Source organism: Populus alba, chromosome 18, assembly GCF_005239225.2.
Source record: "Populus alba chromosome 18, ASM523922v2, whole genome shotgun sequence".
Classification (NCBI taxonomy): domain Eukaryota; kingdom Viridiplantae; phylum Streptophyta; class Magnoliopsida; order Malpighiales; family Salicaceae; genus Populus; species Populus alba.
In genome coordinates, this window is record NC_133301.1 from 2,294,415 (window position 1) to 2,318,507 (window position 24,093).

The 24,093-nt window shown below is 32.5% G+C and overlaps 2 protein-coding genes across 3 annotated transcripts; both read left to right on the top strand.

Annotated features, from left to right (window-relative positions):
• Positions 1-10,134: 10,134 nt before the first annotated feature.
• LOC118051224 (protein WVD2-like 5) lies at positions 10,135-14,639 on the top strand. 2 transcript variants are annotated; one of them, XM_035061831.2, is made up of 9 exons: positions 10,135-10,404; positions 11,144-11,347; positions 11,466-11,714; positions 11,805-11,845; positions 12,055-12,126; positions 12,249-12,348; positions 12,441-12,512; positions 12,598-12,708; positions 13,775-14,639. In XM_035061831.2, exons 2-9 carry the CDS (start codon positions 11,150-11,152, stop codon positions 14,204-14,206), a joined length of 1,275 nt encoding a protein of 424 aa, XP_034917722.1. In that variant the 5' UTR covers positions 10,135-10,404; positions 11,144-11,149; the 3' UTR covers positions 14,207-14,639. The 2 variants fall into 2 exon arrangements, with proteins under 2 accessions (XP_034917722.1, XP_034917721.1); XM_035061830.2 differs by having other exon boundaries at positions 10,136-10,404; positions 11,144-11,383.
• Positions 14,640-21,538: 6,899 nt separating this feature from the next.
• Positions 21,539-22,303, top strand: LOC118051238 (photosystem I reaction center subunit psaK, chloroplastic). The gene is made up of 3 exons (XM_035061852.2): positions 21,539-21,673; positions 21,810-21,890; positions 22,032-22,303. The coding sequence occupies exons 1-3, from the start codon at positions 21,590-21,592 to the stop codon at positions 22,257-22,259; spliced, it is 393 nt and encodes a 130-aa protein (XP_034917743.1). The 5' UTR covers positions 21,539-21,589; the 3' UTR covers positions 22,260-22,303.
• The last annotated feature ends 1,790 nt before the right edge of the window (positions 22,304-24,093 follow it).

Genomic DNA, 24,093 nt, shown 5'->3' on the forward strand with positions numbered 1-24,093 from the left:
CTTTGAAATCCCGTCTTATTTTTAACAAGATTCCATGATTTTAAAGAAGGGACTAGCTGTAAATGATAAAGTTAGGAGAAATGATTGCCCAATCTTATAGCCAAAGTTTACTGGGCACACACAATCATACATCACCTTTCTAGTTGGGAAGGAAACTCATCTCCAGAGTTTTCCTTTTATTTTGGTTTAGTTGCCTTTTTTCCCCCTTGTCTGAATGTTCTCAAACCTTGTACTTCCTTTGGCTGGATCCTAGTCAAGCCATCAAAGATGAATTGACGAGAAAAATCCTTTCAAGAAAAGCCCAGATCTTAAGCCAGCAACCAATAAAAACACCAAGCCTTCCACTTGTGTAAGAAACTAACCAGTAGGATGGAGTCTTCTTGTTCCTTCCACTACTCCGACCTCATCCGATCATTATCTTTCCAGCTTAAAGACCTCCCTGCACTGCACAGAGAAAAACAATAGCATTCTCTAACATCATCCATCAGAGATGGGTTCCTTAACTATCCTCAACACCACCAAACCAAACCCTCCTCTCCTCTGTTCTCCACTCTCCCCTCCTCTTCTCTTCAAGAATTCAAATTTCCCACCAAATCCAGCAACAGTGATAATGGTTCTGGTTAATTACCTTTTTGCTGCATAAGCAAAACCTCTTCTTGTTGTTATTTTGCTGTTCGAGTGCGTCTTGGTGGATTAATGGATTCAAAATAGGATGTTGATGGAGTCTTATTCGTCTGCAGGAGAGAAAGATGATTGCTTGTCAAGTGGAAGGACATTGCTTGTCTGTATATCAACATTACCTTTTCAATTTGGTCCCCATGAATCTGTGGACGATTTTGATGCTTAAAGCAACCCAGCAAGTTTAAGGAATACACCAGTAGTTGTTTTGATTTGGATTTGTGTTCTCTTTCATTCTGAGTTTTGGATGATTTCAGTGGATAACATTTGAGGCTTCAACTGGGGTCCTTGATTAGTGGTTGCTTAATGGAGTTATTTGCATTCTTGACATGTAAATGATCTGCCTTGATATTTGTTCTTAAGTTGAGCTTTGCCCTTGAAGATGCTCTCTAATCTGCAAATGCCTCTTATTGCTTTTCACAGTGGATGATATCTTAGTAGTTTTTCGAGGCTGTTATGTCTCTAAATTCCAACAATTCCGTATAGGATAAAGGGAAAGACAACGTCTCAGTTTTAAATAATCCAGCATCTTCTTTTTCAAACTTGAACAATGTACCTAAATTATTATAGACAGCTGTACATAAATCTCGTGAGTTCTAAGTCTAATTATAATTTTATGTGACTAAGACACCATTTTTCATTGGGTTTGTACCTGCATTTCATTAAATTTTAATATTTTTATTTTGCTAAAATTGAGTGTGATTTGTACTTTTTGGATCGTTTTGATGTGCTGATGTCAAAAATAATTTTTTAAAAAATAAAAAAAAAATCATTGGCATGTATTTCGACACGAAAAGCTATTGGAAAAGCAACCGCTACCACACTGTCAAACACGCTCTAAATCTACGTGATGTTATTATATTCATATAAATATATATTTATTATAAATAAGAAAGATATATTTAAAAATTATGATATATTGTTCGATGGTGTACTTGATTTTTAAATATAAATTAATTAGTTATTAAATTGATAATAAATTAAATTGGGATAATTAATTAAGTGTAACTTGATTGAAAATAATTTTAGAAATTAAGCATTGAAATGTATTTTAATTCAGTTATTATCTATGTATATTATTTAAGGAGCAAATAAATATTTTGTTATTTATAGGGTTTTTAAGATTCCCTGTAAATATAAGATTATTACTCTTTTTCTTTAAGAAATTGTCTGTTATACAAAAAATAACGTAGATCATAAAATAAAAAGCTAGCACTCTAGACATAGTAATTCATCTTTTCTAAATAGGAATTTGGGAGATTTCTTGCCGGTGAATTGTGATAGTTACTATTGAAGACCGAACAATTAGACGGTTTGTGGTTTGTGACAATCTAGTTTTTAAAAAATTATTCAAAACTGAAAAAAAATTAGATCTTCAAGTAATAAATTCTTACATAACTCTAGATCTGTTTAACGTGTTTCTAGAAATTCCTAAATAATTTTGTTTTATTATTTTTATTATGTATATGATATTCGAGAACCTAATACTATGATATCTAATCTTGAGTTCAATATTGACAAATATATATTTATTTTTAATGTCTTCTTCTTCTTTTGCAAGTAATTAATTGAAATACAAAGGGTTGTTAAAAAACAGAGTAATGCTCCAGTTTCTCAAGAAAATTTAGAGTTGAAAAAAAGAAAACTGAAACTTTATGTTTAAATGCTATATTTCACCATCTAGAAAACTATGAGTTGTTTGTAAATGGAACAATACCTAAATTTTCTAGAAAATTAGAACTACCTATTCAAATACAATATTTTTCCATCTAAAAAATTAGAACACTAGCTTTCTAGATTTCCAAAATTATACCAAGTTTAAAAAATATATTTTAGAGGTTTTTTATTACTTTTAAACACATTTTTTCATTGTTTTTTGAATAAATACTTTTTGGCATAAAGTATCCATAAAGGTGGTGAAATCTGCTTCCAAACCCTAACTTGATGAGCTCTTCATAGTTTTTAGATCTGGTCCGGTCCGGTCCAAGACCCGAGTTTTGACCGGGTCATCAAGTCGTCTGGGTCAAAAAATTTTTTTTTTAAAAAATCAAAACGATGTCGTTTTAGTATAAAAAAAATCAACGTGTTGCAATCGAATTTTTGACCTGGTCACCGGATCAACTAGCCAGGTCGCACCGGGTTTTACTTTTCCCTATTTTTTCTTTAACTCGGCCTGGTTCCAGCTCCAAGTTGACTAAATCCTAGATCGACTCGTTAAGCCGGGTTAGATTTCAAAATTATGATTATACCCTTATCAATTTGGACGTTGGAATAATAAGCCCTTATTGGACCATGAAGTTTTTCCCTTCGACCATCATTTTCTATAATATATTTAGTTATGAAGTCATATCGAATACTTACAAAAACATCAAAACTATCACTATTAGAATTTTTGTAATTCAATATCACATGTCTTAATAATTTTATTACTTTTATTAGGCATATTGAAAATATCTCTCATTGCTTATGTAATGGGTGATATCCAAGTATTAGTTTAGAGACAGTTATATCTCAAAAAATTTGCAAGTCTTTATATGATGAAATTAAAGGCAATGTCTCAACATTAGGTAATTTAGTGTTTTTTTCTTTTAAACTTAGAAGGTGTTTGGGAGTCTGATAGCGATTGTTTTTTACTTGGAAATATATTAAAATAATATTTTTTTATTTTAAAAAAATTATTTTTAATATCAGCACATGAAAATAATCTAAAAATACAAAAAAAAGATTAATTTAAATTAAAGAAAAAAATAAAATAAAATTTAAATTTTTTTCAAAAATACTTTTAAAACACAAAAATAAAGAGATCCTAAACCATCTACCTGAGTTCTCATAGGCTATTATATATAAAATTAAGTTCTAAGTAAGATTTTTATTATATGGTCACAACCTTGTGTTTAATATTAACAAATATTTTTTTTTCATGTTTTTATTTAGAGGTAACTCGTTAAAATACAAAGTGATTGTTTCTAGTAAATCTATATTTTTTTTGAAAAACTAGAGCTAGGAAAAGGAAAATTAGAACTTCATGTTTAAATACATTATTTCTCTATCCAAAAAATAAAAAAACTAGGGGTTGTTTAGAAACAAAATAATATTCTAATTTTCTGGAAAACTAAAGTAAAAAGAAAAGGCGGTTCTTCAATATTTATCCATAAAAACATAAGAAAATATATTTTTTTAGTTTTTCAAATTTATATTGAGTTTGGAAAACATATTTTTCAGGTTCTTCGTAATTTTAAATATAGTTTTTTTATAGTTTTTAAAATAAATATATATATGTTTTACAATAAGTTATATCTAAATAGTAGAGCCTATTTAGGATTATGGTTGATGTTTCATTTAAAAATATATTAAAATAATATTTATTTATTTTTAAAATTTTATTTTTGATATCAATACATTAAAACGATTTAAAAATATTAAAAAATTAATTTAAAATAATAAAAATATAAAAATATAATAAAAAACCTATTCAACTGCAACCCTAACGATAATTGTAATGTAGAGATTCTTCTACAATAAAGCGAAAGGCAGCGTCTCAACTTTAGATAATCCAATTCAAACTTAAACCATATGCATGAGTTCTCATAGGCTATATTATATATAAATTCAAGTTCTAAGAATGATTCTTATTCTAATGGTCACCTCCTTTGAGTTTAATATTACCAAATATATTTTTTATATTTCATGTGTTTTCTTTGGAACTAATTCATTGAAATATAAAAAGGGTAATTGAGAAACAGTTAATACCCTAATTTTCTTAAAAACTAGAGTTAGAAAATTGAAAGGTAAAACTTTTTATTCAAATGTAATATTTCTTCATCTAGAAAATTAAAAAAAAAACTGGTTTTTTAGTTTTTTAAATTTACATTGAGTTTGGAAAATATATCTTAGAAATTCTCCGTGGTTTTTCAATGCCATTTTTTTGTATTTTATCAAATGAAGAAAAAAAATAATAAATTTTTTTTCTGTTATGTACAGGAGTTTTAAGAGATTAAAAATATTCTTATATTTTCTTAGTTTTTTCATAAATTAATTTTTTTTATAAACATAATATATATATTTTTTGAGTTATCAATATAATTTTTTCATTATAATTTTAATTTGGATAAAATAAAATTAATATTCTATAATTAGATTATTATAAATATAAAATATTAAGATGACTATAGCTTTGATTTCTTTTTATATAAAAAAATTAACTGCAAGGTGCATTTGTTTATTTTTGTATGGAAAATTTTGTATTCATTTTCAAGAAATGAACATGTTTTTAATTTTTTTATAAAAACTGAAAAAAAAAACTATATATTTTTTCTTTTTTAATACACCTACTCATAGTATTTAGACCCGGCCTGGTCTAAGACCAGGGTTCCAGGTTTTGACCAGATTACCGGGTTATCCAGGTTAATTTATTTTTTTTAAATAAAAAAAAATATTATTTTAATAAAAAAAAATCAACAGGTTGCAACTAAGTTTTTGACCAGGTCTTACTAAGATAACTGGATTGTCAGGTCAACCCGCCAGCTCAAACCAAATTTTTCCTTTCTTTCTTTATTTGTTTTTATTTTTAACTTAGTCTAGTTTTAATGACTACATCCTAAATCTACCTACCAAACAGGACCGACTTTCAAAACCACACAACCGCTAGCTGTTAGCAAACAACAATGCAAGTCCAAAGAGATACGCTTGTGGGTCAAGCCCAAAAGTTGATCTGATGTCATTGTATACCTCTTTATTCCATACTTATCTGGCAAATAATTAAACAAACAATGACCAAATAAGAGGGGAATTCAAAAAAAGTCAAAACTATAGGTTCTCTATTCCATGTTATCATTAATTAATGTGAAAATCTCTTCAATTTTTTTTTAAATTAATTTTTTTAATTTTTTCTTCACTTCAAATTAATTTTATATTTTCATATCATTTTGATGTGAAAAATAAATTCTAATAAAAAATATTATTTTAATATATTTTTAAACAAAAACAAATATTTCACACATGGGATCATAGTTTTGCAGCATAAGCCAAGAAAATAATGATGAAGATGGCATATGAAATTAATGAATGAAAAAAATAAACGTAGAATATCAGAAATTAATTTTTTGTATTATATGCATTTGATCAATTAAGTAAATAATTAGAAGGATGAGAGTGAGAAAATATTCTCCATGTGTATTATTGTCAATGGAATATAATCTTCTCCAGCATTTAAAGCCACGAAGAAAAAATCACTTCACGTCTCTAACAATGGTGACTGCTCTGACTCTTTGGGCTTTGCATGGTTCAATGTATCTTTTAATGATTTTTTAGAATGTTGTAGTGGTTATGTTTTAAAGTATTTTTTGTATTGAAATATATTAAAATAATTTTTTTATATTTTTTTTAATTATTTTTAAAATTAGAGCATCTAAACGATCCAAAACATACAAAAAAAAAATTTGAATTTCTAAGCCATGTTCCCAAAAAAATGCTAAAGAGAAAATAATGAGTCTCTTATCAATTAATTTTTTGTTTTATAAAGTAATCAGTCTTTAAAATACAATTAACTTAATTATCAGATCTGATCAAACATTAATCTAAAAAAATTGAATTATTAAATTAATTATTTTTAATAAAATAATATTATTTTATTTTTTCAAGGTTAAAATCTAGATTACTAGTTTTTGTAAAATACAATTATGTTTAACAATTAATGAAGAAATAGATTTATTTATACACAAGATAGCACACCAAAAAAATGTCGGGCCTGGGTGTCTACTGGACTGTTGCTTCTATAGATGGCAAAAATATTTTTCTTTTTTGAGAAAGACAATTCCTTAATAAATTATATTTCAATTTATTGTCCCTTTCAATCATAATCCACAACAAGAGTTTCCCTACTATTAATGATGAGATAGGGATTTTTGCAGGCCTAACCTTGCGTTAAAAGTAAACAATAATTAGACCTTTAAGATAAAAATAAATAGCATAAATAAATTAGGAAGAGAAAAAAATCAAAAAATTAATTAAATTGAGAAATTAAAAAATAACAATTGAAAAAACTGAACCATGAAAAAAAAAAAATCAAACCGATTAAAATTTTTAAAAAAACCAACCATTCGGTTCGGCTTCGGTTTTATAAGTTTGAAACTGAAAAAACCGAACCGAACCTGAACAGAAAAAACGGGAAAAAAACCAAGCCAAACTGGAAAAAAACCAAGCCAAACCAAAAAAACTGAATCAAATAGGTTTGAACCAGTTTTTGTCAAAAAAAAAACAAACCAAAACCGGTTAATTTAAACTGGTTTCAGTTTTTTATTATTAAAAAAATTAATTTTATTACTTTTTTTTTCTATAAAAATAAAAAATGATGACCCCAGCACAAATCTTCTATTTTATCAAGAATAGCAAATAAGAAATTCCCCCGCAAGAATCATTTATTTTGGAGAAATTCAAGATTAGCAAATTTAATTTATTATCAATATTAAACTCACGAATTTCGAATTAGATGATAAAGGGGGTGTTTGAAATTGCAATTGGGTTATACTTTCAAAAAATCTTAATTTTTTAGATTATTTTGATGTATAAATATCAAAAATAAAATTTTAAAAATAAAAAATATATTATTTTAATATATTTTTTAATAAAAATTACTTTAAAAAATAATCTTTATCATATTTTTAAATAGATATTCAATAAAATTGTTTACCAAATTATCATTTCAGATTTAAATAAAAAGAAAAAAAAATTGTGGAAAAAAGATGTCGATGAATGAATGGATAATTTACTCAAAATCTAAGCAAGGTATAACCCAATATATATGCCATTTAAAAAAAAAATATATATATATATATATATATATATATATATATATATATATATATATATATATATATATATATATATATGTTCGAAGAGTAGAAAGAATACAAGCAAGAAACAAGGCCTAGCTAAACTGATGACTCTTACCTTTGACTTGGGTTGACCCTCAAACATGCCACGTGCTGGGACCCAATCTGGTGTAGTAGGACTCACATTACACGTTCAGATGCTAGAGAATGTCTGAAATCAGTAGGGACACTTGCATTCATCGCTAAGCAGCTCTGGGTGTAAGCATTGCCTCTTCATGGGTGCTCACCCTCTGGATCGCTCACGTGCCCACTCTTTGGCCATGTGACTGTCAGAAAATTTTGTAATTATACGGTATTATTACTTTTCTTATCTTTTCTTCTCTTCTTAAGAAAGCTTTATTACTTTTTTTATTATTATTATTAATATGGGCTTTCAGGTTAATTTATATATATATTTTTAATTAATTTTATTAATTTTAAAATTAATAATTATATAAATCTCCAATAACTTTAAAATTTATAAACTCAAATTATTGATCTAATGGCCCTAAAATTAACTTTATTACCATTTTAATTATCCTAGTGGAAAACCTTTTAAACTCTAAATATCCACATTCTTTGAATCAAATATATTAATAAAATATTATTACCGTTTTAAGCTTTATTATTATCTTTATTGTTATTATTATATTATTATTAATTACGAGAATAAAAATACTTTTATTATTGAAAAAAAAATGGTTTAGGTCTAGCTTCACCACCACAACAACAACTATTATTATAATTATCATTATCATTATCATTATTGAAATACTTTTCTCAAATTGACATTAAGTTATTTTCAAAATAATATTTTTGTTTAATTTTTTTTTTAAGCAATGAAATATTTGACTTTGCAATTTATGAAATGCCCTTCAAGTAATAAGTATCTATAAGAAAGAAGTCCATCTAATTATCTCAATTATAGTATTCATTAAGATAAAGATAGTATTTATCATCATTATAGCAATTATTTTCAAAGTATTTTTTATTTAGAAACATATCAGAATAATTTTTTTTATTTTTTTTAAATTTATTTTTAATACCAACACATCAAAATAATTTTAAAAAAAATAATTTAAAGTATAAAAAAAAACTTAATTTTTTTAAAAAAACACAATGACACTACAAAAACAAAAACAGATGTAACCTCAAAGTCAATACCCGTTCAATTAATTTAGGTTATTTTTTTTCTCAATATATTCTATATAAATAAAAACATTTTACTAGTATTGCACCCACCCACTTTGAACAACCCGAAATATGTTATAGTACTCATCGATTCGTGGAGAAACAATTCCAAGGTTGACGAAACCATCACACAGTACAAAATCTTATCTATCCCTACCCATCTTGGCTTAAAAGTATTTGTCTCTCTTGTCATGAAGGTGATGCAAACGCACTCCATGAAAGCAACCCTATTTCTTTAAATTTGACCATCAACCTTTTCTTCTCATCTAATTATCTATGCAACTTTGATGATATTATAAGTTGATTGGAGATGAAGTAGTGGTTGTGTTTTATAATAATTTTTATTATGAAATGTTTTAAAATAGTATTTTTTTGAGATTATTTTGGACATTAGTACATCAAAAATATCAGAAAACATAAAAGAAAAAAATTAATTTGAAGCAAAAAAAAAAAAATTATAAAAATACTTTTAAAATACAAAAATAAATAAAACTATTAATGAAAATCAAGAAAGATAGTACTTGAAACCCCATAGAGTTTCTATCATATAATTTGTGATGAGGGTGCGAGGTATTTGAGAGTGTGATAACAATTCTTTTTTTAATGTGTATTTTTATTTAAGATACATTAAAATTTCTTTAAATTCCCAACCGTCCCATTGAAATTCAAATTTCAAACTAGCATGATAACATGGTGCGCGTGGCCCCTTCTCCCTATCACAAAGGACCTTGCATTTAATTGTAGTTATACAACACTAGTAGAAAGGTATATTTATAAAGAACACTCACTTCAAATAAAATCGAAGGAAATTATTCTAAAATTAAAATAAATTTTAACTAAATTAATCTAGTTATTTGAGTTTTATCTAGTCAACTGTCCCCTAATTATTATTTTTATTTTAACTATCACTTTATCATGAATTAAATAATATGAAATAAAATAACTACCATTAAAAAAATATTATAATGATATTTTGAAACTTGACCTGACTCGGCGAGTTGATCTAGAATCTAGGGTTGGAACCATCCCTCTATCCTCCATGGATGAATTTAAATTTTATTTTTTTAATAAAATCCAATTTGAAATTTTAAAAATGTGCATGACAAATAGGAGGACAAAAGTACACTCCCCCCTCCCCATATATCTTTCCCATTTCATAATAATAAAAAAAAACAATACCCAATAATCACAAATAAAATAAAAATAAAAAGTGGTTAATAAATTTCATCCTAAGTAGGACAGCTCCATTATCAACGGTTACTTGCCCACTAATTACTAATCAGTTACTTAAAATAACCGTATATCCTTATCTACTTACTCTTCTATAACCGTATAATTATACGTATACTGTACACCATACCCCCTTCCCCTCTCTTTTAAGCATACAGCGTGGGTGTAGAGTGAATGACCTGGAAGGAAGGAAATAAAATGGATTGGAGTCTTCAGCCTTTGGAATCCTAAGACATAAAAAAATACACTACAAAATAATTTTATTTTTATTTTTAGAGAATAATAATCCGAACAGAGATCGATCTTACTCTTTCGGGTCGGATCCTGCGGTTCACTGTGCCCGGTCTTATCTCAGATCCTTCATAGCCATTGATACATCTGTCACTATCTTCTACTTGATTGATGAAGTTTTGATTTTCGCTGCACGCGTTTGGAGGTAAGGAAGTTGTCGGGAGTTTTGTTGTTTCTTTCTGTTTGGTTGCTGAGAAAACTTTTTCATGTTAGTCTCTCTCTCTCTCTCTCACTGTGGAGTTAGATTTGAGTGGTTAGTGAACTTGTTTGGTACTTAAAGGAGTGTTGGTTTTTGTTTGCTTTTTTTTTTTTGGCTATGAGCAGATCAGTGTTACAAGGAGGGATTTGAGACTTGGAAATGCTGACATTCTCTTAACTAATTTGTTGAGCAGCATTGGCTTTTGTACTGATTTGATCCTGATTTTCTTGAGGATTAGAAATTCGTTTGTTTAAGTCTTGTTTGGTTGCTAAGAAAGTGGGGGAGGGAAAAATGGTTGGGATTAGTTAAATTGTTATAGATTGAATTGAGTTGACTAGGTTACATAGCCATCCTTTTTCTTTGTAATCTAGTGTTTTGTAAACACAGTTTGTTAGACATTTTTTCTGAAAATTGTGCTGGTTAATGGATGCAATTTTGGGTTTTGAAGCACAATGAAATTTGTGAGGGGATTGTTTCTGTGTGGACAACGAAGGAGGGTGAGATTGAGGATTGTTTTCGATGTTTAATAGCTTTGGGTTTGTGATTATGACTCGGTTATTATTTGGAAACAGAGAAACAGTTTTTGCAGTCTAATTGTTAGTGCTCAGTTTATGCTTTGTGTTTTGTTAAATCATCTTTTAGTTGCTTAAGTTTGTTTTATTTATTTAACTATTCTTCCTTGCAGAGTTTGATGGATTCTGATAATCATCTTTTCGCTGATGATGGGCTTGAGACTGTCCATCAAAATGGTGTTCATGAGCAAAGTGCTGCTGCTGGAGAGGATGGTGTTGTTTCGAATAATTTTAGCGGGAGCATGGGAAACACTTTTAAGGTTGATGATTGTACCAATGATAATCTGTCCACCAGGGAAGTCGAGGGTGAATTAAAGGTATATGTGGGAATCAATGGATTTTCTGTTTCTAAGGTATGGAGATGTTTGGCTCTGTGTGTTTTGTACAACGGCTAAAACTAAGCCTGATTTTAGACTTGGTTTTTTTATCACATAGGAAGGAGAAGCCAAAGTGAAAGATGCTGATAAGTCAGAGAAAGCTAGATCACAGAAGGGTTCAGGAAAGAGTGGCAATGCAAAGCCCTCAAACCCAAAAAATATCTCAGCCACTCAGGTGAAGGGTAAGGATGGAAGAGATGCTGTGGCTCAAACTGCTGTTTCAAATGGCTCTGTTGCTGTAAATTCACAATTAAAACAGCCTTTGAAAAGTAACTCAATCAATGAGGGGCAGGGTCAGGCATCCAAGGTATGGTCGACAATGCTTTTTGCCTTCAGATCATGTGTTGGTCATTATCTTCACATTTGCTAATTATTTTTCTGCTCTTGTCTGCTACAGCAATCTGGGAAGTCTGATGAAGTGCTGTCTGCTGGCCTTGTGTATGTATTGCTTGTATTTTTTTTATTTGTCACATTTTCTTTTTCTTATTCTTTTTTTACCTTAATGCCCTGGACTTGCTTGTCAATAATTACTAATTGTTAACTGGTTAAATTCGATCCAGAATGTGTCTGTCTGAATTTTTGAATCACATTTATCCACAATGCTTGTTTCTCGAGCCATTTGTTAAGGGTGATTTTGCTATATACAGGGAGAAGGCGAAACTGAAACCTTTGAATAAAGGGCCTGTTGTGAAAGCTGAAGGAGAAACAGAATCTACTTTGTATCCTTTTTTCTTTGAAAGTCCTTTCTTTTTCTGAGCAGAACTAGTGTGATCTTCAGCTTTATGTCCATAGGCTACCCTTATCTGTGGAGTGCACTTGTTTTTCCATAATTTCATTGTAGAAGTCCCACTGCAGAAGATGCCAAACCTCGCAAGTTCGGTACACTTCCGAATTATGGTTTCAGCTTTAAGTGTGATGAACGAGCTGAGAAAAGAAAGGAGGTTAGTTTTGCACTTGAACCTTCTTTTTTCTTCATTTAAGCTTCCCTGCAGCTATTATGGTGGGGACATAATATCTTTAATGTTATGTTCAGTTCTACACTAAGCTTGAGGAAAAGATTCATGCAAAGGAAGTGGAAAAGAGTACCTTGCAAGCTAAGTCCAAGGTACAGAAATGTTTATGATTTCTATGGACTGTAATTTGTATTTGAATTTGTTTCTCGTCATGGAAATCATTCAGTTCTCTCACAGGAAACCCAAGAAGCTGAGATTAAGTTGTTTAGGAAAAGTCTGGCTTTTAAAGCCACCCCTATGCCCAGCTTTTATCAGGAGCCTGCACCACCGAAGGTGGAGCTAAAGAAGGTAACCATGTGTTTTTTTATTACTAGGGCATGCTTGTCTCTTGCATTCTTGCATTTTTGTTTTGTTTTGCTTTCATACAAGATATGGGTTAATGTGCATTCACTGCAGTTTTTGGGAATGCAAAATAGACTGGGTTATAGGATGCTCCAGTTCCAAATTGCTATCTGAGCATTTCTTGAATACATTTCTGCACTCCACTAGTCCCTTCAATTGCATCCGATTGCCAATTATTTTGGGTTGTGTTGTTTTCTGTTTTTCCGATCTCAGTTTTTTATCTGTCTAAGATTTATTTATTTAGAATTTGATTGTTTGAATTGAAGTAACCATATCAAGTTACTATCATGGATCATTATTTCCTTATCATTTGTGCTTTTGTCTTTGTATATTATATCCATCTAATGACACGATTATCTAGCTGCCATTTGCATCCTTGCTTGGTTAGATTCAGTTGTTCCATGGTCCATGCTTGTAGCATTTGGCCTTTTGTTGCAACTAGTGTTGGAGTTGTACCAATGATTGCTTGCTTACTCCTAACTACCTGCACTCTGCAGGTTTTTACCATGTCACTCTTTGAAATTTGGCAACAAAACTTGCATTGTGGAATACTATTAGGGTCTCACCATTTAGATGCACCAGTGATATTATAGTATTCCCTGGTGGAGCTACTGTTTGTGCCAGATTATGTTGGACAACACTATTGTTTACCAATATTAAAAGGCCACGTCATGACAATCTGTATTTTGAATCTCCTCATGACCAAAACTCAGTTAAGAGGTTATACTTAGGGAAGATTTTTCAGGGAAGCCCTCTAATGCTATCAAGATCCTTGTTATTGTATTCATCCTAGTTAACTCTACATGAACTGCTCTGTGTTTAAAGTCCTGCAGAAGTTTACTTTTGCATTTTCCAATGGGTGCACTACCATTGGATTCAGATGATATTATTTGACAATTTCTGCCTCCTGTGTGGCTGCATTGGTCTTTTAGTGATCTTGTTCTTGATATATCCGGCAGGACTGTTATCCAAGTGAAATTGCATTGGCCTTGATGTTGTTACTTTGATGCAGATACCCACAACAAGAGCAAAATCTCCCAAGCTAGGTAGAAAGAAGAGCCCATCCCCCGCTGACTCTGAAGGAAATAATAGTCAGAGCAATCGATCAGGTCGTCTAAGTTTGGATGAGAAAATATCTTCTAAGATTCCTATCAGAGGACTTTCTCCTGCCCATCCAAAGAAACCGCAGAGGAAATCCCTCCCCAAACTGCCTTCTGAAAAGATCAACTTATATGCAAACGATGAAAAAAGTAAATTCCCTAAAGCATCAAGTGAGGAAAATACCACGTTATCTGATCAAACAAATGAAGGTGTATCTGCCAACCAAGAGCAGGAAGCTGTTTCGAAGAACGAGGCAAGTGAATTTCTGCCCCCAAAAGAGGAGGTGGTGGTTCAAGAGGAAGCTGCCACGTTGGTTAAAGGTCCCATAGCTTTGGCAGTTTGACAAAAAAAAAAACAGGAATAGAATGCTGTATGAAAGCCCTCAAATCCATGTGCGTAAATAAAAAAGAAGGTGGAAGACCGGGATTATTGGACAATGAAGGCGTGAAGGATTTTGCATGATAGATTGTGATGTTGTGTTTGTCCCTAGTCAGCAGCATTGATTGTTGTGTGCATGATTTCAGGTTGCTGGTCTTTTCGTTAGGGTTCTACATTCTTGCATTATTGTATGTTGTCACTTGCAAAAGTTATTCTAGTTTTACATGTTATTTCTTATTTGCCTGCTGTATTGGAAATATTTAGCAAAATTTTGGAGAAGTCTGCTGTTAGATAGGTCATGCTCTTCTGTACTGTCCCTTCGAACCTGTTATATGTGCACAATTGGATTTTGTTAAGGTGAATTTAGTGGTGTGAACTGTTAGCCCGTTCTGTTTTTTGATTGTGGTTTTCTTACAGTCATTTTATCTCTCTCTCTCCCCCTCTCCCTCTCTCTCTCTCTCTCTCTCTCTCTATATATATATATATATATATATATATTATGATAATTTGCAAGTATTAGCTGCAGCACCATCGCTACTGTCATTGATTGCATAGTTACAAGATTCAGCCCAAAATATGATCCAGAATTCACCATGGTGATGGCTGGAATTCAATGCATGATCATAATTCAGTTTATCAGGCCAGTACTAGACTGTAAAGAGTAGAATGTGATCCAGAATTCACCATGTTGATAGGATTTGGGAATGTTAATGGCTGGAATCCAATGCATGATCACAATTCCCCTGGTCATAAATGTGAAAACAGACTGATGTTTATGCTAGAGGTGGAGGAAACAGAGGAAGAAAGAGGGGATCAAGAGCTATCTTTAGCAGATATCACTGATGTCGGGTTAGAAGAATATTTCGGGGAGCTATGTCGGATATCACTAAATGCTAGATTTGGTGGGGCTCAATACAGAACAGTGAAGGTTAGAAGTGAGAAGGAAAAAAAGCAGAACGAATATTTTGGTGGATACTACCTGTGAGTTAAAATCAAGCCTGTGAATGTGAAGGCTGCAGATGGAGCTGAGATTATCTGTGAACTTATGTGATAATTTTGAATGTAAAATGCAATAGAATACATTCAATACAAGAGCATTTGTATTTCAACTTGGGGTTTATGACATGATCCTGGGAATAGAATGGTTATATAATCTGGGGTGGAATTTGAAGAGACTGGATGAAGTTTTGGTGGAAGGGTAAACAGATAGAATTGAAGGGGAGGCTAACGCAAAATATCAGGCGTTGGAGTTGAGGAGGAGGTTGATACACTACTTCTCCATCGCCAAGAGTTGAATTGGTTGCAATTAACTAATTTGTTGAATCCTTCGAAAGAAAATATTGAGTTGCATGAAACGGAGTTGACAGTAGAAATGGCTAAGGAATTGTAAGCTGTATTGGAAGAATTTGGTGATGTGTCTGCAGAACCTCAGGAATTACCTCCCTCTCGTAGCCATGATCATAGAATTGTGCTCAAGTAAGGAGCTGAGCTAGTTAATATTCATCTTTCTCGTTATCCACATACTCAGAAAGATGTCATCGAGAAGAAATGCTGGATACTGGTATATAATTCAATCTAGCATAGACCTTTCTCGTCTTGTATTCTGTTGGTTTAGAAGAAAGACGGGACTTGGAGGATATGTGTTGATTACCGCAATGTTAATCAAGGATTAGTTCCTTATTTTATCCATCAAATTATGATATTACTGTAAGTTTATCAAAACCTTGAAAAAGGAAAAACAATCAACTCATGGAAGAGATAAATGAAGGCCCCGTATCTATTTGTTGAAATTCTTCACTTAGTATTTCCTTTACACAGAGAGCCTTTATATATACACTGACTATTCTGTTTTGTCTAACTAACTGGAAAGAGAAACGTGAAGAAAAATAAAAGGCATCTTCCAGCTAATTCTAGAGGCTAAATATACAAGTAACAGAAAAGGGAGAATGTACAAAATGTGTGTTATCTATCCTCTCGTGCATGTGATGAGAGAGCTGAATGACTAGTATTAGTTTCTTCTTTATTAACTGAAATATTGATGTCCCGTAATACCCCCCCACAAGATGGAGAATGGAGGTTGACAATTCCCAGCTTGAGTAAGTGAGTTTGCAGAAGAGAAGAGGGAAGGGCCTTCGTAAGGAGGTCAGCTCGTTGAAGGTGAGTGGGGACATGCATGGTGACAATGAATCCTTCCAAAATTTTGTCCCGGATGAGATGACAATCGAGCTCAATGTGTTTCGTACGTTCATGGAAAACTGGGTTTGAGGCAATATGGAGTGCAGCCTGATTATCACAGTAAAGGGAGGCTGCCTGAGGGTGCTCAACATGCAAATCAGTAAGGAGAAACCGAAGCCAAGTGAGCTCAGAGACTGTGGCAGCCATGGCCCGATATTCTGCCTCTGCAGAAGACCGAGATACTACGCTCTGCTTCTTGGATTTCCATGAAATAAGAGACTGTCCCAGTAGAACACAGTACCCTGTAACTGAGCGACGAGTATCAGGGCATGAAGCCCAATCAGAATCACAATAAGCAAGTAACTCTAAATTGGAAGAAGCGGATAACAATAATCCTTGGCCAGGCGCAGACTTGATGTACCGCAAAACTTTGTGAGCAGCTGTCAAATGAGACTGTGAAGGTTTATCCATAAACTGACTCAGAACCTGCACAGGATAACTAATGTCAGGCCTTGTAATGGTGAGATAAAGTAATCGGCCAATGAGTCGGCGATATGTGGAGGGATCAAGCAAATAGTCGCCTGCATCCTTGCTGAGTTTTGAATTCTGTTCCATAGGAATCTTTACTGGTTTACAGCCTAGAATCCCTGAATCAGCTAGAATATCAAGGGCATATTTTCGTTGGCAGATGTGTATACCCATGGGTGATCTGGCCACTTCTATGCCAAGGAAAAATCGCAAGAGACCTAAGTCCTTAATTTGAAACTTGTTATGCAAACAATCCTTGACTGCAACAATGTTGGTCATAGAACTGCTGGCAAGAATTATGTCGTCGACATATACAAGGAGGGCGGTGAAAGAAGTGCTAGTGGACATGGTGAATAAGCTGTAATCAGCTTTGGATTGAGTGAAACCAAAGTCGATCAAGCATGAAGTGAGTTTGGCATACCATTGTCTGCTAGCCTGCTTCAAACCATACAGGCTTTTGAGGAGTTTACACACTTGTCCAGTTGTTCCGTTATTATACCCTGGTGGTTTCCTCATATAAATCTCTTCTTCTAGGTCTCCATGCAGGAAGGCATTGTTTACATCAAATTGATGTAAATGCCAACCGCGAACAGCAGCAACTGATAGAAGACATCGCACAGTGACCATCTTTGCTACAGGAGAGAAAGTCTCATGATAATCGATGCCTTCCTGTTGAGTATACCCCTTTGCGACCAATCTGGCCTTCAATCGTTCCACACTGCCATCTGAATTTCTCTTGATTTTGTAGACATACTTACAGGCCACAACGTCTTTGCCAGGAGGTAGATCAGTGAGAATCCAAGTCTGATTCTCTTCCAAGGCTTGCAATTCGGCATCCATGGCCTTACACCAACCTAGATCCTTAACTGCTGTAGAATATGAGGTTGGCTCAACCATGATAGAAAGATTAGAAGAAAAAGCTTGGAACTGTGGTGAAAAACGATCATAGGAAAGATAATTGGACAAAGGAAAAGAACAATTTGAAGAAGGAAAAGATACCTGTGCCATGGATTGGAAATCTGAAGTGAGTGCAGCTTGTTGACAGTGAAAATCCTGCAAGTAGGCAGGGGCAGTCCTGGTCCTAGTGGATTTTCGGAGAGTTTGAGAAGGAGAAGGAGTATCATAGTCAATATGATCATAGGAGACATATGAGTTGTCAAGATTGACATCCTGAGGAGTGATAACAGGTCTACTAGAGGAAGATGAAATGTTTGGTGGAGTAGGAGGGCTGTCTACATTTGGTGGAGAACAATGAAAGTCAGATGAGGGATCCGGGCAAGGAGAATACTGTATGGCTGGTGTGAAATGGAAAGATGATTGTGCTTCACTGGTGGAAGGGGATGCTTTGAAAGGAAAATGTGTTTCATGAAAGAGGACATCCCTAGAAAGAAAAACGATCTTACTACTTAAATCCATCAATTTATATCCCTTGACTCCAAAAGGGTAACCCAGAAAAACACACTTTCTACCTCTCGGATCAAATTTCCGTCGCCCATTTGATATGGTTGTAGCAAAACAAAGACATCCAAAAATTTTTAAATGAGAATAATGTGGTTCAACATTAAAAAGGACTTCATATGGAGTTCGATTGTTAAGTATGGGGGTAGGTGTTCTGTTTATAAGGTAGACGGCAGTCAAGATACAATCATTCCAAAAAGATAGGGGAAGATTAGATTGGAAAAACAGTGCACGAGCAACATTTAATAAGTGTTGGTGTTTTCTCTCAACTATCCCATTTTGTTGAGGTGTCTCGACACAAGTTCGTTGGTGAATAATTCCTTTCTCATTGTAAAAATCACTCATCTTGAACTCAATACCATTATCACTACGTATGTTTTTTATTTTACAGTTGAATTGTGTCTCTACAAGGTGGTAGAAAGATTCAATGCACTTTCTGGTTTCAGATTTGGTTTGAAGTAAATAAACCCAAGTTGTTCTAGATAAATCATCTACTAAGGTCAAAAAATATCTAGAACCATCATAAGCATTAGTGGAACATGGCCCCCAAATATCACAGTGTACTAATTCAAAAATACTAGAAGACTTATGTGAGCTGTTAGGAAAAGGAAGTCTATGTTGTTTAGCAAGAGGACAAATGCAACAAGGAGAAGTTTTATTTATAAGCAAGTTGTCTCTTACAATAGGATCGTTAATCAATTTCATTCGTGAATCAGAAATATGACCGAGGCGACAATGCCAAAGACCATTCACATCCATACTACTTTTAACAGAAATAGCAACTGAAGGAAAATTGGGAGACAAACATGATAGAAGATCGGTCAGTGATGAAGGAGGGACTGCTTTAGAAAGGAGATGATACAAGCCACTTCTCACTTCAGCAATTCCAATCGTGGTCCAGGTGGAAAGGTCCTGTATAAAACATGTATCATTTATGAAAACCAAACAACAAGTTAAATTTTCAGTAAGCCTTTTAACAGAAATTAAATTGAAAGAGAATGAAGGAATGCATAAAACATCAGGAAGGAAAATCTTATCAGTAAGTTGAATGTTGCCTAGATGTGTGGCTGATACGAAAGTGTCATTAGGCAAACTTACCCTATAAGATACCTTTGTAATGTCAGAAGTAAAGAAAGATTGACTACACACCATATGGTCTGTAGCCCCTGAGTCAATGATCCAGGGAACACTATTTGGCTTTAAAAAATCAGCAGAAATGTTACTATTAAATATAATTTTACCAGACATCTTTGAAGGTGTGGCACTGTTTTTGGAATTGAATGAAGTTGGATTTGCCGTGGGGGTTGCAGTTAGAAGACTTTGGGGTTGGATAAGACTCATAAGATGATGATATTGCTCCTTGGTGAAAACCATCTTCTCCTCACTCACCTCCTCCTTATTAGGACTTGTGGACAGAACAGCTTGATTGGCAAATGAACTTGCAACTCTTCCCTTGTACAGCTTGTGGCTCGGGGGATACCCATGAAGCTTGTAACATTTCTCAACCATGTGACCACTTACATTGCAGTGAGAACACACTGGAGGCTCAGCATTTCCAGCCTTATAGCAATTTTCAAGTGTGTGTCCTTGTGTGCGACAATGTTGACAGTATGGTCTTTCCTTTCTGAGGCTTGTAAAATTTCTGTTAATTGTCTTAAAAGGAGTATGAACAAACTTACCAGCCAATGCCATAGATTCACAAGAAGGAGTGTTATTGGTAAGTTGATGGTGTTGTTCTTGTTGTTGAATCAAGGAAAATACCTTGTTAATGCTGGGAAGGGGCTCAATCAGCATGATTTGATCTCTAGCATTGGTGTATTGGTCGTTCAAACCCATAAGAAACTGTATAACATAATCTCTTTGATACCTTTCACTCAACACTTTCAACTGACCACATGTGCATAATGGCATAGGATTATAAACAATCATTTCATCCCAAAGAGTTTTGAGATTACCGAAATATGAACTCACAGAGTCTCTGTCCTGTCGAAGGGTAGCCAAATCTCTTCTGAGCTGAAAAATACGGGGACCATTCTGTTGAGTGAAACGATCCTTGAGTTCTGTCCACACCATTTGAGCATCATCCACAAAAGCTAAAGTATGTTTGATATCGGTGCTGACTGCATTTTGTATCCAAGAAACCACCATGTCATTGCACCTTTCCCACATTTCAAACAGAGGATCCTCCTCATTTGTTGGCCTAACAATGTTCCCAGAAATGAAGCCAAGTTTGTTCCTCGCTCTAAGTGCTCGACGCATTGATCGTGACCATGTAATGTAGTTTTCAGTAGTGAGCAGCTCAATGACGAGAACCAAAGATGTGTGGTCACCATTCTCTATACGATATGGGTTATTTGGATCTGAAAAGTTGAAATAAGGAGAAATGTGTTTGGGGTTTTGAGTATTTGTAGATTGTGAAGATGGAGGTTGTTCTTCCATGGTTTGATTGGAAAAGGGAGAATAAGTAGCCGAAGCTCTGATACCATGTAAGTTTATCAAAACCTTGAAAAAGGAAAAACAATCAACTCATGGAAGAGATAAATGAAGGCCCCGTATCTATTTGTTGAAATTCTTCACTTAGTATTTCCTTTACACAGAGAGCCTTTATATATACACTGACTATTCTGTTTTGTCTAACTAACTGGAAAGAGAAACGTGAAGAAAAATAAAAGGCATCTTCCAGCTAATTCTAGAGGCTAAATATACAAGTAACAGAAAAGGGAGAATGTACAAAATGTGTGTTATCTATCCTCTCGTGCATGTGATGAGAGAGCTGAATGACTAGTATTAGTTTCTTCTTTATTAACTGAAATATTGATGTCCCGTAATAATTACCACTAAGTTGACTAGAATTCAGACATTCATCATTTTCTTCTTCACTCTCATGATTTTTGTAAACTTTGCTTATTTATTTTTAACTTCCTTTCTTAATTTAATTTTCATAGTTTGGGTAGACAGATCTTGCAAACAATCTCAGCAAAAAGACCTTATCCAACTGGGCAGTCCTATGGCATAATGCCAAGTCAGCTACCTGTATCCAAGCGTATCCAATTCTAAGATTCTTAAGCCACAAATTGCTCATGTGGGGTATGCATGGTCTTTTGGATCCCAAGTTGTATTATGAAGAACTATAAGAGAATTGAGAGTGGCTTTCTCCGGTCATTTTTTGCGCATTCAAAGAAGCAAAATGGCAGCCGCCGCCATGATGACTGCTAATACCCTCCCAGGATTCCATGGCCTAAGACCCTCAGCCGCCCCTGTAAAACCCCTGGTTAGTGTTGCTAACAAGAGTTCTTTCTTCTGTTTATGTACTGTTTTTCTTTCTTTTTTTGGGTTAATTAAGTTGAACTTCTCTTGAACATGTATATACAATGATCAAAATCTGAAATATTTTGGACATCACGCAGGCAGCTGCTCAACCAGTGAGGCGAAAGGGAAATGGAGCTCTAGGTGCTCGTATGGATTTCATCGGTTCACCCACAAATTTGGTAACAATCTTACTGGTCCATGTATCTGATTTCTTGAAGGAAATCGAACGTCTTTCTTTTAAAGATGAATGTTCTCTCTGTTCATAGAAATGGTGGGACAGGAAAATGGATTCGTGAGCTTACGCAATCCCATTTTGTCAGATAATGGTGGCAAGCACAAGCCTGATGCTATTTGCAGGAAGATTTGGGCTAGCTCCATCAGCAAACAGGAAGGCTACAGCAGGATTGAAGCTTGAGGTGAGGGACTCAGGCTTACAAACCGGTGACCTAGCTGGGTTCACTCTAGCTGATACCTTGGCGTGTGGGGCTGTTGGCCACATAATTGGCGTCGGGGTTGTCCTTGGTCTCAAGAACATGGGTGCGTTGTAAGAATCTTCATAAGCATATGAATTGAAGTGCTCTGCTTTTGATTCTGTTCGTGTACCATTTTCCTACATGCAGATGCTTGTTGTCTTGAGGAACAATTTGTTCGTAACCCATCAGATTTTCAAATTAATTTTATACACAAGAAAAGAATATGCATGTGTTCATATATCTTAGAGAAATCTAATCAAGAATTGGGAATTTGATGCATGAGTTTAATAAAATGAATTGAAAAAATATATGAATAAATAAATTATAAAAAGAGCTTATTAATTTTTTTTATATTTAATTACATGACAATTAAAATGGGTTTTCTCATGAACATTAATGGTTTAGATTTTATAGAAAAAAATGTGATTTTTTAGTCTAAATTCTTATTTTTCTTATTAATGTATTTTTCTTTTGAAAAAACACATCTCTTTTAGCTATGTGGTATATTGCGTAAAAATTAAAGACAATTAAAAAAAATATCTTAAAAAAAAATAATGGTTTGAAATAAAGAGTAAAAATGAATTATTTATGTGTGTGCCTTTTCTCTTCTTCTTTTTTATTGTTTTTAAATAAAAATTCATTATAATATTAAAAAAAATTAATTAAAAAAAACATTAATTGATAATTTGACATGAATGCATTAAAAAACATAAAAATAATAAATTTATGAAAAGTTATATGAATATTTTATAATAAAAAAAACTAATATTTCATTCTCATTGAATATTCATGAGTAAATATTTTAGGAAATGATATATTATTAGATTCATATATAATTAGTCAAAAAATAATTTTTAGTATTACCATAAAATATACTAATATTATTTGAATATCATTTTTTATAAATTATTTAAAGAGAATCTTATTATAAAATACAAAAAACAAATTCAAACAAAAAAAAGTTAAAGGGATATTATAAAAAGAAGGGGCATATGTGCCGGGGCTGAAAGAATTAGCATGCATGTTAGGCTCACAAATACAAAATTAGGCATGTCTGGGCAAATGACATGTATTTTTATAATTCATTAAATAATGTGTCATCTACCTATAATTTTTTTTTTCATTGGAGGTTTATCTGTTGATTGAAAAATTATGAATTATGTTTTTGGATCTCGAAACTTAAATTTCAATAATTTTCATTTAAAAACATAGAAAAAAACATTTTATAGACCTTTAATAACCCATTTATAATAACAAAATATATTTTAATCGGTCTAAAAACTAAAAATCATATAAAATCAAAAACAAATTGAGACTCGATATACTTATCTAGCACTATTGAAGTAGAAACCACCTCCATTGAGTTTTTTACTTTTAAACTCGAATTTATAAACACCAAAATTAAAGTTTTAGTGGCTAGAATCTAATTACCAGAGAGTTTTTCTCTTTTCAAAATTTTCAATGACCTTTTTTTTAATTTTTAACCGTCAAAGACTGGAATGTGAAAAAAGCATTAAAACCAAAATGTAATAACCTAAAACAACGAGGATGAAATATGCAAACATAGAAACTTGGGAGATCAAATGGATTCTTATAAGTTTTTTATGAAAAGTATTTTGTTTATTTTTTATGTTAAATTTGGTCTTTAATCTCTTAATTTTTTTTTTAACAAAAATCTAAAATTTTATTTTATAAAATTTCAATGATGAAGTCTATATGAATTAAAGGGACTAAAATATAAAAAATTGAGATTTTTACACAATAAATTGAACAATGAATTATGAATATGTGGACAGTGTCTCGTGCACGGTTATGTTTGAATTCGATCTATTTTATTATTATTATTATTATTATTATTATTAATTTGCTAATTTACAAAATCAATAATTTTCTATTTTTAAGCCTAATC